This window comes from Protopterus annectens, chromosome 13.part0 (genome assembly GCF_019279795.1).
Source record: "Protopterus annectens isolate FY-2018-M chromosome 13.part0, PAN1.0, whole genome shotgun sequence".
Lineage (NCBI taxonomy): Eukaryota > Metazoa > Chordata > Ceratodontiformes > Protopteridae > Protopterus > Protopterus annectens.
Window position 1 is genome coordinate 284,945,119 of NC_056747.1, and position 16,703 is coordinate 284,961,821.

General features: G+C 42.7%; 1 protein-coding gene across 1 annotated transcript in view; it reads right to left on the reverse strand.

The window, feature by feature from the left end:
- Positions 1 to 16,703, reverse strand: part of ELL (elongation factor for RNA polymerase II) — a 1,387,197-nt gene that overhangs the window by 1,030,667 nt on the left and 339,827 nt on the right. The window contains exon 2 of the mRNA XM_044053846.1: positions 12,547 to 12,594. Within this exon, the coding sequence (XP_043909781.1) occupies positions 12,547 to 12,594 (48 nt within the window). The remainder of the gene's footprint in view (positions 1 to 12,546; positions 12,595 to 16,703) is intronic.

The following is a 16,703-nucleotide window of genomic DNA, read 5'->3' on the forward strand; positions in this document are numbered from 1 at the left end:
AGCGTACTCTTTGATAGGGTCCCGCTGCAGTCGAAGCACATGTGCCATGTAGTTCAGCGACCTCACAGGGAAGGTAGCCAAACTAAAGACCCGCTGCCCTAAACGGTCCATCGACCGAGACTCCTTGCTCGGGGGATGAAATGAGGGACTCTCCTGAGCTAGTTCCCTCTTGGTGGCCACCGCCACCAACATGGCATCTACAGGGGGACACTTACTCCAGTGGGACTTGTCAGAGGGTGGGCTGAGAATTTTGTCCGGGGGCTTGGGGACTGGCTCCACAGTGTCCGGCTCCTTCCACGCCCTGGTAGTAATTAAATCTACCAGGGGGGTCGGCCGGAGGGGACACCCAAGAGGTAGACGGGCCTGCTTCAAACGCCTCCAGGAACAAGGATTCATCCGAGGTAGGCTTTGGGGGCAGACCACCCCCCCCCTTTATCCTGAGCATCTCCATGACGTCACCAAATGAGACATCTTTGGGGGGTGATCTTGGGGAGCCTTCCACCTCCTCCAAATCCATGTCCTCAGTCAAGGACTCGGGGGGAATCCAGGTGCCTCCTTTTGCACTTTCGCTTGTGAGGAACCTCCTCAGGGGAGCTGTCCGAGGAGGTCTCGCCAGCCATGTCTTGTTCCAAAGGAACGACCTGGGACGTCAGAGCAGGCTGTCCCTGGGGCCAAAAACAATTTAGCCAGTACTGGTCACTGAAGTCTCTGCACCACTATCGACGTCCACATCTGATAAGGTCCTGGAGGATTTGGAGGATAGGGAAGGAGATCAAGACCTCCTCTCTGAAGGAGACATGCGAGGAGGAGATACCGGCCTAATGCTAGGCGATTGGCTCCAAACAGGCTCCGAGAAAATAGGAGCCGAAGCAGGTTCCATAGAAACTGACACTTCCTGCGGCCCGAGGACAATAGAGCAGAGGATGTCATTGAAGATTTAGCTGTTTTCTCCGGCGGTTCCGAGGATACTGATGGAGCCGGGGATCGCTTTTTAGGCTTGGACGATTTAGCTTTTGATGGAGAAGACTTAAAGCTGGAAGCACTCTCCAAACCCTCCTCGAAGGAGGGTTTCAGAACTCCCTTCAAAATCAATTTGTTCTTCCTTTCCTGAAGAACACACGGGCTTAAAGCATGACAAAAATTACACGATTCCTGGAGGTGAATCGCTCCCAGACAGTACACACAGAGTGTCCATCAGTGATGGACATCTTATAACTACACTTGGTGCACTTCTTAAAGCCCGAGGGCTTATGCTCCTTAGTATCTTTAGACATAGTCACCACAAAAACAGAGTAACTAACTCAACAACCAGACCAACGGTCAATCAGCCACAAGCACGGGAACAGAACAAAAACAGTACAATACAAAGACCTCTAACTAAAATGGTCCCAGAACACAAGTACAAGAGGGAGGACTAATACATCTAATTTAAATGGTTTTAGCCAAAGGGAAAAAAGTTAGCACACAAGGTAAGCAAGGGGACAGACTAGGTCCTCTAACTGAAACGGGCCTAGCCCGTTGGAAACAGCTAGTGGGATACCCACAAGAACATGCTAAAAGAGAAAAACAACTTTTCCACAACACAGTTCAAGATACACACACAAATAGCTATGAAAATAGCTTTTTTTGCAAAAAAACTTCTCTTCTATAAAGAAGAAAGAGAGTACTTAGCCACAGCCAAGAGCGAGACCACGTCCGAGCTACACGAACGGCAAACGAGATCTGGGGATAGAGAGCAGTGCAGCATGTGATACCATCTTAGCCCAGCCAATTGAAAGACTTTGAGCTGAAGTATGGCAGAGTCAGAGCAGACATTCGGCTCCGAACCCACGGGTAAGAATGTAGGCGAGATTGGACTACATAACATCTCTATTTAGAAAAAAAAATGTGTGTGCTTTCGCAGAGTCCACTCTGCTTCATCAGACAAATTATAGCAGTTAAAAAGTACAGTTTTGTACCTACCATAAATGTAGATGTCCGATAGGAATGCATCTGCAGTCCTTACAAATGGGTTGTCCTGTCGTCAGGCAGCCCTTCGGTCGGCCGGATTCCAAAGTCTGGGTCTGGCCTCGGCTGGTGTCGCACTTCACCCGACGTCATAGCTGCAGTTCTTCGGGTATTAAGGCATCAGCAGACGCCATTTTCCTCAGTGTTTCTTGCCCCAGATGCCAGGTGCCCTCTTGGAAGGCTAAATTTGGATAAATGCCAATGTTTCCAAATAGTAGAGAGCAAACACAAAAATAAGCATGTATGTACATATATACAAACAAATACACCATAATAGATCCCCAGCTAGCTATAAGATGGGCAAATACCCTAGAGAGGGGAAAGGCGGGTGGGTAATCCTGACTGCAGATGCATTCCTATCGGACATCTACATTTATGGTAGGTACAAAACTGTACTATGTCCTTCAAGGATGCATCTGCAGTCCTTACAAATGGGTAGAATACCATAGCCAAACTAGCGGAGGAGGAAAGAAAAGATTATGGTGTAGTTAGGATCCCTTGCAAAACAGCAGTGGCAAAACCTGCTCAGGATCTAGAGTATAAAGGTAAGTTATAATGCTTGGCAAATGTATGCACGGAGGTCCAAGTAGCAGCCTCTATAATGTCCTTGGTAGCCACGTAAAGAAAGCTGTGGTAGTGGCTGTAGCCCTTGTAGAGTGAGGCCTGATGTTCTCTGGAGTTTTCTTTCCATGGTAGGAATAACAAAATCTAATGCAATTTCCTATCCACTTGGAGATTGTCTGTTTTGAAATTGCTTTTCCTTCCCTTCCTGTTGCATATGCTACCAGTAGCTGGTCAGTTTTTCTATTGCCCTTGGTCCTGTCCAGGTAGTAGCGTAACTGTCTATGTACATCCAAGGTATGCAACAGTCTTTCTCCCATGTTCTGTGGGTTGGGGAAGAATGTAGGTAGGTGGATAGCCTGATTTAAAGATACTCTGGATACCACCTTAGGCATAAAAGTAGGATTTGTTCTCATGGACACTATCTTGATGGAAGATCAGGAAGGGTTGCACTGCCATTAATGCCTGTAGTTCAGATACCCTTCTTGCTGAAGTGATTGCCAGCAGGAAAGCAGTCTTGCATGATAAGTATTGTAATTCTGCTGTTGCTGCTGGTTCGAAAGGGGGAAGTGTCAATTTTTCTAGCACAAAGTTCAAGTCCCATGCTGGCAATGGTGGTTTCCTAGGAGGTTTTACATTTTTAATTCCTCTCAGAAACTGCCTGAGCAGAGGATGCGAGAAGACAGGAGGATCAAAGCTGTATTCTGCTGAAATTGCTGATGCATGTATCTTGATGGAAGAATAGGACAGGCCTGTGTGGAAGAGCTCTGCCAAGTATTCCAGGATGTTGGCTATGTTTACCAGTAACACATCTTCTCCCTTTGCAGTATTCCAAATGAGATATCTTTTCCATTTTGCTGCATAATTTTGCCTTGTTGAGGGTCTGCGAGCCTCAAGGATAATGTCTTTAACCCTTTGTGATAAATTTGGGTTAATTGATCTTATGGAATGTTCCAGGCAGTCAGCTGCAGAGTTTTCAGGTTTGGATGCAGGATGTTGTAGTTCTGTGTTAACAGCAATGGAACCGGGGGTAGTGTCCATATTTGTTCCCGAGACATGCTCCTTAGTAATGGGTACCAATGTTGCCTTGGCCAGTCTGGAGCTATCAGAATGATCCTTGGACGGTCCTCTTTGATCTTCAATAGCACCTTGTGCATCAAAGGAAGTGGTGGGAATGCATATGCTGTCAGGTTTTTCCAACTAAAAGATAGGGAGTCCACCTTCCAAGCTAGTGGGTGGTACGTCCTTGTGCAGAATTTCTTTAGCTGGTGATTGCGTGGGGATGCAAATAAGTCTATTTCTGGGAGTCCCCATTTTCTTGTAATGGCTTTGAAGATGTCCGGATGCAGCATCCATTCGTGGGCATCCGTGGTAGTCCTGCTTAATATGTCTGCTAGAATGTTTTCTTTTCCTGGTACAAAAATTGCTTGTAACTGAATGTTGTAACTCAGAGCTACATTCCATAGGTCCAGTGCCATCCGGCATAGAGGGTATGAAGGTGTGCCTCCCTGTTTGTTGATGTACCACATAACTGTGGTGTTGTCTGTCTTTATCAACTGACCTTCTCGGAGAAATGGTCTGAATGTCTGGATTGCCAATTTTACTGCCAGCATTTCCTTTAGATTTATGTGTAGGTGCAGCTGGTCTTGAGTCCATAAGCCTTGTATGCACTTGTCCAGCATGTGGGCCCCCCAACCGAGGTCTGAGGCGTCCGTCGTGATGGTTTGGCTTGGTTGAATGCTGTAGAAGGGCAATCCTGTGTTTGATTGACAGGCCTGAGCCCACCATAGGAACTCTTGCTTCAGGCATGGGATTATTGGAATTTTGGTTTCTAGGCTGTGCTTGTGTTGAGACCATAAATTCTTTAGGTACCACTGTAGCTTTCTCATATGCAGTCTGGCATGAGGGACCAGTATTATGCAGGATGCCATGAAGCCCAGGGCTTGCAGTACTTTTCTTGCTGTTAGATGGTTCTGCTTTGTTAATGCCAAGAAGTAGAGAGGTAGTTGCTCTTGTTTTTCTGCAGTTAGGAATGCCATTTGCTTTGATGTGTCCAGCTCTGCACCCAAAAAAGGTTATTCTTTGGGATGGTATCAGCCTTGACTTTTTCATGTTGACTGTATATCCCAGGGCTTGTAGCAGGTAAATGACTATTTGTAAGTCTTCTGTTAGCTTGTTTTTGTTGTCCGCTTGTATCAGGCAGTCGTCCAGGTAGGGGTAAATTTGGATTCCTTGAAGCCTGCAATGAGCAATTACTGATGCCAGGCATTTCGTGAACACTCTGGGCGCAGTAGATAAGCCAAAGGGCAATGCTGAGAATTGATAATGCTCTGATCCTGCAAGAAATCTGAGGTATCTTCTGCAATTTGGTCGTATGGGGACGTGCAGGTATGCCTCCTTGAGATCTAGAGTTACCAGCCAAGACTCCTTGCCCAGCATGGGAAGAAGCTGCTGTAGAGTCAGCATTTTGAATTTTGGAACAATGAGGAATGTGTTTAAAGCGGACAGGTCGAGAATAGGCCTCCATTTGTTCTCTTTTCTTGGTACCAGGAAGAGTCTGGAGTAAAATCCCTTTCCTTGCTCCATAGATGGTACCTTTTCCACAGCTCTCATCTTTAATAATTGAGATATTTGTTTTAGAGCTTCTGTCTTTTGATTTGGCGGTAGGTTTGGCATTCCTCTCTTCCCTGGTAGAGTATGGAAGTGGAACCTGTAAGCCTTGGTCTATTGTCTGTAAAATCCACTTCTCTGTTGTGATGTAATGCCAGTTTATTGAGAATAAGGCTAGCTTTCTGCCTAAGGGTGCTTCTAGTTGTTCCCTTGTAGGCGGTGCCAGAGTCAAGTCACTGTGATTGTCCTGTTGCAGTGGTGGTGGCTGTGTCTGTGCCTCGCTGGTTGTTACCCTGCCACTGGCGTCCCCTGTAGGCACCCCTGGATTGGTTTCTGCCTCTTGATCGCCTATTCCTGCCTCTCTGTGCTTTAGAGGAGTCTGGAAAGGACCAAGTTTTGGAGGGCCAATTCCTGCTAAACCTTGGAGGTTGGACCTGTAAGAAATCTTTCACTGTTTGTACAGATTTTGCCTTCTCCTCCATCTTCTTCAGTACCTGTTGTGCAGGAGAACCAAATAAATTGGCCTTGTCCATGGGAGCATCTAACAGTTTTGATTTGACATGGTCCGTAAGGCCTGCTCTTTCAACCATGCATGCCTTCTGATAACTGTACCAGTCATGGCTGATCTAAAGGAAGCCTCCAGTGCATCATAGCCGCATTTTAAAGAATGGTTACTAACTTGCTGAATGTTATGTACCATTTCCTGAACATACTTCTTATCAAAAGGTTCATCAGAGGACAGTTTTTTAGTTAACTGGTCAAGCATAAATTCTTGATATTGGATCATATGAAATTGACAGTTCAAGGCCCTAGCTGACAGAGTAGCAGAAGTGTAAACTTTTTTACCCCATCTCTCTAAGGACCTGGATTCCCACAAGTTAAACAATTATTCACTTTTTCTGACATCGGCTGAGGCAAGAAAGAGTGGTACTTAGCTTTTTAGAAGTCTTCGAAGTAGTATTCCGTAGTAGTAATCTCTGGTTCTGACCGACCGGCACTTGCGAACAGCTTCTGCTTCGGGTGCCACACGGCAAGAAAGACTGAGGAAAATGGCGTCGGCTGATGCCTTTATACCCGAAGAACTGCAGCTATGACGTCGGGTGAAGTGCGACACCAGCCGAGGCCAGACCCAGACTTTGGAATCCGGCGACAAGGGCTGCCTGACGACAGGACAACCCATTTGTAAGGACTGCAGATGCATCCTTGAAGAACATCTTCATTTAAATAGTGATGCGTCATCATGGTGTCAACCAATCAATACACCAAATAATAATACTTAAGGTATAAAAATATACATATGTATATATATATATATATATATATATATATATATATATATATATATATATATATATATATATATATATATATAAAAACACATATAAAAAACAGAGGCTGTATAGAATGTGGGGTACGTTTCTAAAATGTTCTAGTTACAATATTAAAAGCTATATAAAAAAGCATAAAAAATACTAAATAACTAGAGCATCAGCGCTTCAAGGCTCTGTTTCTAAGAAATGGTTTTAAAGAAACCTTGGAGTTTAGGCCAGGTGGTCTGTCTGCTTGAACTTGATAATCCATTCTTGTTCCAAAGCTTCAGTATAGTTAGCAATATTTCCACCTCTTATTTCTATGGACAATATGGAGAACCAGGAACTTAAAAGTGCGCGTGTTCACTATTTAAATGAAGTTTTAACTGCTATAATTTGTCTGATGAAGCAGAGAGGACTCTGCGAAAGCGCTCACATTTTTTTTCTAAATAGTTACGTACAATGTGTATCCAGCAAGTTTCATTTTACTTGGTGTGAATACCCTTCAGGTCGTAGAAAGACCACAGGTCAAAGCAGAGAAAGGAGGATGAATGAGGACATGAAAATGGGTATCTTTTAGATCCACAGACTAGAAAGGCCTGGTGAAGCAAGGCAGGGCACAGAATCGGAAGAGACAGCATCCTGAAAGAAGGCACATTAAGGAAGGAAAGGTCTAGTATGGGTCTCCATGACCCTTCTTTCCTGGGTACCAGGACATCCTGAAATAAAAACTGTTCCCTGCTGAAAAAGTGGGACAGACAGACTTGTCCCTTGATTCAACAGCTCCTGCAGGATGAATGGAAAATGGTGTAGTTGGTCTGGAGGAGGCTGAGGAAGGCCTGACAATGTGGAAAAGGACTTCCACACCATGAAATAATCATGTTAAATAATGGAAAGCACACAAGAGTCCTTGGTGATCCATTGCCAAAAAGGTACAGACAGAACCAGAGGGATAAATAAACCTGGTCAAGGGGAAATGAGCAGCGTAGGTCAGATGAAGGCAGACTTGTCAGAAAAAGGAGGCTTTTGGCCTTTAGCAATCTAAGTGGGCTTATCAGAAAGCATGAGTTTGGAAACCCTCTTGGTGGTTGGTGAGGCTGCCTATGCACATTTGGAAGGATAGCTTCTCTAAAATTTGGGACTAGAATAAAAAAATAGCGCTTAAGGTCCTGCATAACCAGACCTTTGTCATGTAAACTTTTAAACAGTTCTACAGCAGCGATGTCAAAAAGATTCTGGTTATCAAAAGGAGAATTTGAGAGTTTAACATTAAGGTCATCAGGTAAGGCCTGAAAGCATAACTAACATCTCCTCATGACAGAACCAAAGCAGTAGCTCTAGATGATGCATCAGCAGCATCATAACTACATTTACGAGAGTGGTGAGCCACTTAACTCATTCACTCCAATGAAGCTCAGCAAATCTGCTCAGTAACTTCCAATGGGCGGACCCTAAGCCTTTTGACAATCAAATTATGTCCGCAAATTTCAAATAAATATTCATATCTCTGGAACCATAGCAGTTATTTAAGAAGTATAAATGACAAGCTCTTCAGCAGAAAGTATTTTTATAGTGGTAGTACTCTTTAGCTTCTAGGTCTTAAATTGAACTTTATAAGTCATAGTAAACAGCAGCTATTACATTTGTAGTATTTTGTAAACTTGCAATATCTCAGCAACCACAGGTTACACATATACTGTGGGCAGCAATTTATTCATCTATCCAAGAGCATTCATATGAGGCTAAGGAATTCTGTCTGTGTTACTTAGTTGTTGAGATATTTAGAAAAATGTGAAAATTATATCTATATAAATTAATATCATAAAAACAATATCTATTCACCTGACCTAGACAGAGGTCAAATACTAATGCAGTTGAGTTTGCCATTGTGCAAGTCTTAAGATGAAACCTTTTACAACCTTGTATATAGCATGGTTTTGGAATTAATGGCGCAAATATGAACAAGCAATATCTGATGCCTACAGACGTCAGGAGGAGTTAACTGCAGATGCACCTGGATGCGTAACTCGGATGTAATGAATGACGCTGAGCAAAAAAACGCAGCAGGTTTTATTGTCAGAGTCAGGAAAGTCTGACAAAATCCACCTAGGCTGGGACAAGAGAGCCAATACATATCTGGTCATACTGATTTGATAGTTATTGGCCCTAAAAGTCAGGGTAGCAGAGGTACACACTTTTTCCCAGTCTCTCCATAACCCATCTGTCATTATCAGAAGTAAAGAGTCTGGAGGAAGACCGAAGCTTAGAAGGCTTGTCTGTACAAACAGACATCACAGTAGGGTCTGAAAAGGGACCCTTACAAAGAAATAAGACGGCCTCAGGTACCTTACAGAAGTGGTCTGGCTTCTTTTGGGCTGGAGGCCGGTAATCAGGAGCTGAAGAAGCAGTCATAAAAAGGTATCCCAGTTCCATTTGTAGGAGCTCATAATACCTCTTCCGAGTTTTTAAATGGAGTTGTTCCCAAATGTCGTGTTGCATCATTCGGACCACAGTGTCCCTAAAGGAAAACTCCTCAAAGGGAGACTCGGAGGACAAAAAAAAATGATCTTCCTCTGACTCCTAGCCCAAGGAAGAAGGAATCTGTGAGGAGTAGGCTAAGAACTCATGCCCAGAATCCAATTCCTCATTCAAGGAATCGGAATCTATAGGCCTCTTGGAGAGAGTGGAAGACCAAACAGTGACAGGACCAGATAAGCTCTGGAGTGGTTTTAAGGCCTCATGTGTGTTAAACAATCCCTTAAAGTTCTGCCATTCTTTATGGGGAACCTTAGCAATGGGTAAACCATGACTAGTTTTTGCAGCTTTAACTAATCTTTGTGGTTCCGAAACATGCGCAGATTCTGTAAGAGTACTGGGCACCTCATCCCAAACTAAAATTTGGGGAATCCCCATACGCCCTTTGGAAATTACTAGCTGTGGTTCCCCTCTCAATGTCCATAGCAGACATCTGCACAGCCTTGGAGGAAGAACCAGAAGCAGGTTCCATGCTGGCCTCTGACTGGCTCATGGTACAGGGGGACTGGCATTCACTCTGAACATTCCTCAGGGTCTTCATTCTCCTTGATAGACAACCAGCAGAGGCTGGGCAGCAGCAGAAATCAGAGTGAGAGCTTTTACTCTTCTTAAGAAGCAGACGAACCTCAGGGCTGGCAGAGTCAGCCACGGCACCCTTAATCAAAAGCTCAAGTCACTGTTTCTCCACAAAAATGGATAATGAGGACAGATGGTCAAAGGATTTTGTGAACAAAAGCACAAGAAAAGGTACACTGAGTATAGTTATGCATAGCACCTAAGCAGAACAGGCACTTCTCATGTCTATCTTCATGGGGGAATCTGCCTTCCACACTATTCCCCGTTCCTGGATGACATGAACTCTCAGTGCAAACAAAGAAAAGTGCCCTGTTGGGTTCCCTCTCTTCCCTATTTGTAAATGGATTGGTAAAACCAGCACAGTGAAGTAGTCTTAGACCGAAGTTCAAACATGGCATCTGGACTGGCAGCAATGGAGTTCTGAAGATGAATAAGCATACATCGCCCTGAGAGCATATGGTTAACATACATTGTTCTGATGAGGTACATGCTTTGCTATGCTGGCTGAATGTTAAGCTATCCTCGGTAGTATTATCCCACAAATAAGGAATACTGCAACAGTGAACAGGAAAGTACATGTAATGGCTCTTCATGATGTCTCTTCAAGCGTTGTCGATATCACAAACCAGTCATTTAAAGACAAAGTCATCCTACTCTGTGATGTGAAATGTCTGTTCTTTGTCGCATCTTGAATGCTGCTCGGTTCACCACTTCCTCTGCAATCTTGCTTTTCCTTGATTAGTCTGTCTAGTCCTCTAATGTTTGGGCAGAAATGGACAATATTTGGAAGGGTAGTTGTAGTTGCTGTTATTCCTAGAAGTGGGAGACATGCAGAATTCTTTCAGAGAAGTTGTGTTTCTGTTTTTTATCAAGTTTATCAAACACTTCCTCAACTAGTGGTCCAAAATATAACTGCCTAAACAGGCACAAAGCTCAGCTTTTACCTGGTCACAGAAAGGTTGAGTTCTTAGCTAGGCATGTCTCAAGTAACTAATCACTTCGTAGATGTCCTGCATGACGCATCAAGACCATCGCAGCCACATTTCAGGGAGTGCTTGGAAACCTAGGAGACTGCATTACAAAGGTTCTGGGCCCCTTTGAAGGCTCTTGTCTTGTATCCCCCTCTGCCTTGGAATTGATCTGTGCCGTAATGACTCAAGGAGTTTGAGAATGTGGAACTGGCAGCTGAGAGCGCTCATGGACAGAATGGCTTTTTTACAACACTGGTCCAGCAATCTGCTTTCCCTATCATTTGGTAGGGGGTTCTTGGATGCATGCCAGGAGCTCCCTTAGCGGATTCTGTAGACATCACTGATGGATTTTTGTAAAGATACTTTTGAGATTCTAGCATCTAGGGAGCTGGGGGAAGGAAATCGGTGCAGAGATCTGTCCTCAAACACATCATACAAGACTATATGAACTGGAGCAACTTCCAAAGGTCTAACGGCTGCAAGGGAGCTTAAACCTTAGAACTCTCTAGACTCCCAATTAAATGTTTCCTTCATCCTGTGAGGGGCGTCAGTAAGGACAAATCCGGAGGGGGTGATGCAGAGTATAAGGTATCAGAATATTCAAAAATCTGAGGGGGAAGACGTTCTACATGGCTTACCTTCATGTGTGCGTTTTACACACAGGCGAAAAGCAAATGTTCAAAAGGACGTTTGCAAACGTCGAACGCAAAAAGGTTTGAATGCGCAAGGGGTGAATGCACATTGACATTCGCTCATTGCAGATTCGGCATTCTGGAGCAGACTGCACTATAGTGGGGATCGGAAAATGGTCCCTTTCCCCACTGTAGTGCGATCTCGGAGTTAGAATAAAGTAGGGGGGCAGCCCCCCATGGGGGGTGCAGGGGGCTTGCCCCCCTGCTTTACACTTCACTACTTTTTTTCGACATTTATGTTCGAAAATCAGCGAATCTGCATTTCGATTTGCTGATTTTCGAACATTGGAAACTGTCACGGTTTTGTTTTTCGAAGTTACGATTCGCTCATATGAGCAATCGCACAGGTGTATTTCGCCTTTATAAAGGTAAACCTGTTCTACATATCCCAATTCACATTTTCAGATTCTGAAGAATCGGAATCTCCTAGGGGGTCCCTTTTTCCTTTTCCCAATGGACGTTCCTGACAGATCCTTCTGCTGGGTAGGATGCCTGGTCTTCATAAAGTACTGGACCAGCCTGACCAAGTCCTATGAAGAGATCAGGAAAGAGGAAGCAGTGGACAGTGTCAGTAATGGCTGGAGCCCAGAATGCTGCAGGAAGCTGGGAATGGAAATTTTATACTTCTGTTTTGGTGACCTCCATTAGTTAAGAGTACATTAATGCCTACTGGGACCACACCAGCATATTTCTCAGAATAGGTGAACAGGCACTGGCTGCTTTACTTTCATCATCCACTCCTTTCCATCCTGCTTACCAAGTCAGTTTCTGCAGTACCTTGGCTGCTAACTGATCTCAACTTGTCTGGATTGTAGACAGGGTTTCACATCCTAACTCTGTAGTTCCCAACAGTTACTTTCCGAGAAGAGAAATACAATACAACAAAACTGCACTTTTTGCCTTTTATAATTCAGAAACTGCACTCTAAAATTTCACTACTTGCCTTTTACAAGTTCCAAAATTTGTACTAGGCTAAACGAATGCAAACACACCAAGTGCAATTTTATCACAAGAACTCACTTGTCTACATTCAGTAACAAATCACACCACCATCATCAGCATGATTTGTATGCTACAATATTGTCCTTATGTGGAACATCTGGTACAATTCTTCTGAAGTACTTTTAACTTCTTGTCACCTGGTTATGGTTCTTGCTTGTGCATTTTATCAGACCACGACAATGATGTCTGGTTGCTCTCAAACAGTTTCTGTTGGTTGTTAAAAAGTGGTGTGCATTTTAAATCACTACTACACTTTCAAAACAAAGATCATTAAAAGCTTACCCCTTGACTTCCTTGGAAGCGAACTACTGGCTGCACAACCAAAGTACCCTAAGGGACAGATAAATGGCAAAATGAAAAACAGCTTTAGAACAAAGCAGACTTCATGCTGTTCAGCTCTAAAACAACCAAAATAAAGAAATGTAATCAAATGGAGCATTATGTGACAGAGTTGATGCCTCTGACTTAAAAGTTAAACCAGTACTAGCCTTAACTCATTTACTAAAAACAGCACCAGCATACAATATTCTCATTTTGTAATCAAAGCTTCATTTTTACTGCCCCATTTCTAGGCAAAAAAGTAAATGGATAAAGAACTGCAAGTTAAAAAAAAAAAAAAAAGTCACGTGAAGTTCACCAAGTACTTCAACGAAGTACCTTAATAAAAACTTACCATCTCAAAAGAGACAACAAAATTAACACCAATAATTAGGATAAAATAACTGCAAATTAAGATCTATTACGTTAGACTAAAATGGCAGCGTTTTTAGAAACTTCTTAAACCAGCCTATATGGAAGGGGTTGTCCAAAGGCATGCGGTCCTTGAGGTTTCTAGATGCACAAATCAAAATGCCAACAACCCCAGGGAGGACAAACGCAAAGGCTTGGCATGAAAGTAAGGGAATAGGAGCTCTTTGGAACAGGGTGAATCCAACCTGTGTGGGGCTTAAAAAAAAAATTTTTAACCTTACAGATATAGGATTAAATAACAGAGAACCACATTGATATGTGCACAAATAAAGTTTTGTGCCAGCTACAGATGGCCCAGTTCTGTGTTAAGAAGCCCTGGGGAGTTAAAGTAATCAAGAAAGTAAACAGCGGTGTATAATAAACAAAGAAATTTCTCGAGACAGGAGACAAGATGTTTAAAGTGAGCAACCACAAGAAAAAAAAAAAAAGTGTTGTGGGAAGGAAGGGATTTTGTTTAATGCGGGCAGTGTTCCTTAAATGAAAACATGGGCACTTGATAATGGATGACACTTGATTCCCAAGTGCCAACTTGTTGACAAATTCCATGCCTAGGTATCTCACCTTATCCACAAATTCCAGCATAATACCACTAAAAATGTGTTTTTTTTTTTTTTTTTTTAAAGTAGGGCAATTAGAAATTCTTAAACTACCAAGAATAACTCTGCATTATTTTGGATGTGCTAAACTTCAGATAATCACGTCATCCAACAATCATGTTCTTGGGAAAGGACAGGTAAGGCTGTGCATCATCACCACAACAAGGACACTGAAGACCTCTCCACTAATGCACTATCCCAGGGCAAATTTTAATTTATACACAACACACACACACACTTACTTATACATGTAGTAAAACTCACAATGGAACCTTGTCAGATGCTAGACATGAGAGTGAAGGACAGGTGGTATTTATTCCAGATACATTCTACTAAACACACCCAAACGTTTCAGGACAGTACCATTAGCCTTATATTACATTTACAAACTGGCCAAGATGATTTTATGGTCTCAAATATTGAAAAAAATAAATAAATAAGGAGAACCAGTAGAGAACAATGCTGCTGATCCTTCATCATTAGGAGGTTGTTAAAACATTCAGGTAAGGCTATCTAAGTACCATGTCTAAAGTAAAAACCAGACTGGAACAGATTAGGAACATAATACTGGTAAACAGAATGAAGCTGTGAATAAACAACCTTGATAAAGGGAAGACTGGGGATAGGTTCATAATTAACAAGATCATTAGAAGCTACATTAGATTTTAAGGTAGGAGTGACCTAGGCGTTCATGTCAAAAGGAATCCCCCACACACACAAAGAGCGGGCTGGCTACCTGTAAGGCTCCTTTTGTGTAGCTTTACCTATTGGCTTACAGCCTGTGCCAACCACTTGGTATGTTAAACTAATTGTCCTATGTGTAGCTTTCTGATTACTTAGTCCACTTTAGGCCTACCACCATGGGAGAAGCAGCCTATCTCCAAGTAGCTGTTACCTTGCACATGTACTGAACTGTTTTTTTTTTTTACCTAGCATATGTTATGTTATATGTTGCTATATTATATTTTTGTACTATATTTTTTCCAGAAGTCTGTTTTTACTGCACAGCTATTGTTTTGCTGCCTTAACCATTACCTTATTCTTATGATGTTATCTTTCTTATTCCTCCTAGCGCTCTACCTCCTATTCTGAACTAAAGGACCTGACTGGTCTTTAAGGACCCCTTCCATCCTTTACAGCCATTCCAAAGCCTGGCTAAAGGTTCTCCTGCCCTGTGATCTGTTACTTAAGATCTGTTCCTATCGGACTAGAAAGTATGTCACACCCTAATCATGTATCTCTACGTGTATATGCCTAATTTTACAGTGCATAGGTGGTAGACTGTTTCTGTGCATTTCTATCCTGTATCTCGCAGAGATAGTACTTAAGCCACTGAGTTCAGAGTACCAGCAGCCATACCCCTCTCTGTCTGTGTTTCCTACTGCCCTTTTCCCTTACCCCCTGTACGCATTACCTGTTGCTCCCCTTCACTGATACCTATATTTCTGTTACCTTGTCCCATTCTGTCATTTGCCCACTAGGTGGTGCTCCTAGGTAGCCTCAGGCCACTACCTCATCACCCCACTTATTCCTAGCCACTTCCCTGGATCTTGTCCCAGACTGTTCCCCAGACTAGCTGCTCTACCTCCTGCTTTGCGTTGCTGCTCTTATTCCTTTCCATCTACACCCTATAGCTCCATAATTTATTGTCAATCTTCCCTCTCTCCTCTATCCATCTCTACCTCCAACCTGCTCTTCCAAACTCTACTTGCCCCTGCCCATCTTCACTGCACCTAGAACCTGCTACATCTCTGATTGTCTCTGCTACCTAATACTCTACCTGCTGTAACCCGCTCCGTTCGCCCTGCGGGCTCACGCCGCTCCCCTACCCTACCCCCAATTCCCACCCACCCCCACTGCTGTTAAACTAACATAACAAGCCACACCCACTTAATCTTCCTATCACCTTAGACTTCTAATTGAGAACTCCTCCCCTATCTCCTTAATCAACCCCACCCTTTATTACTAAGGTACAATTATCCCTCTATACTACCAGACCACACCTTATTTAATTACTTTATCTTACTTTTTGCATTACCTCACAAAACCTTACTTTCTATAATGACCTTCTTACATAACTCTAACCTTAAGAATTATCTTTTTATAACTTCATTACTATTCCTAGCTTTACCCTACACCCTAACCCTCTATCAGCACTTGTCTCTACTAAATAATAAACATCCCCACCAACAAACTATACCAAACTCACATCTCAGCTCCCTCTCCCATAGCAATATAACCTCCACATCAGTTTACTTACTCCCAAAGTTTCATAGATCTTCTCGTATTACCTACTTCCCAGCAAGTTAAGCTCACCCAAGTACTTTAAAAACTTAACGACTGTACTAAAACATCCTATTCATCTTTTATTAGATGGAGATATTCATCCTAATCCTGGCCCTAATCAACAAATTTATAATAACCAAAAAAATCAATAATCCACAAACACAAGCATCTAATGGAATTTCTACCTCCACACAATTAGGCAACTCTCTCAAAACAGCTCAACTTAATCATAGCATTAACAACAAACTCAGTCAATTACATGATCTTCTACAAGTTCATGCATTTGATATCCTTTGTCTTACAGAAACTTGGTTAAAACTCTCTACTCAAGACCTAGAAATAACCCCACCTGGATACAACATCCTCAGATGTGACCGTACTTCCAAAAAGGGTGGTGGTGTAGCTATCTTGTATAAATCAGAACTTCTAGTTTCATCCTATAATGCACCTCTACCTCCTAATACCAATGCCGAAACCTTACTATTAAACTACAACTTAATAAATCTAAATCTATTTTTATAATCTGTACCTATATCCCCCACCTGGAAATAACACTAATACTCTTGAAAACATTCTTAGTAGCCTTTCCACCCTACTTCCTCAATAAACAATCATACTAGGTGACTTTAATATTGACTGGACTACCTGTAGCTCCCCTGATCCTAACACCCACATTAATCTTTATGGTTTCACCCAACTAATAAACACCCCCACAAGAATTCACAAATCTAGTAATAAAGAAACCACTCTTGACTGGATCCTTGTAAATAGTCATCCTGAAACCTATATACCAGGAACACTACCTGA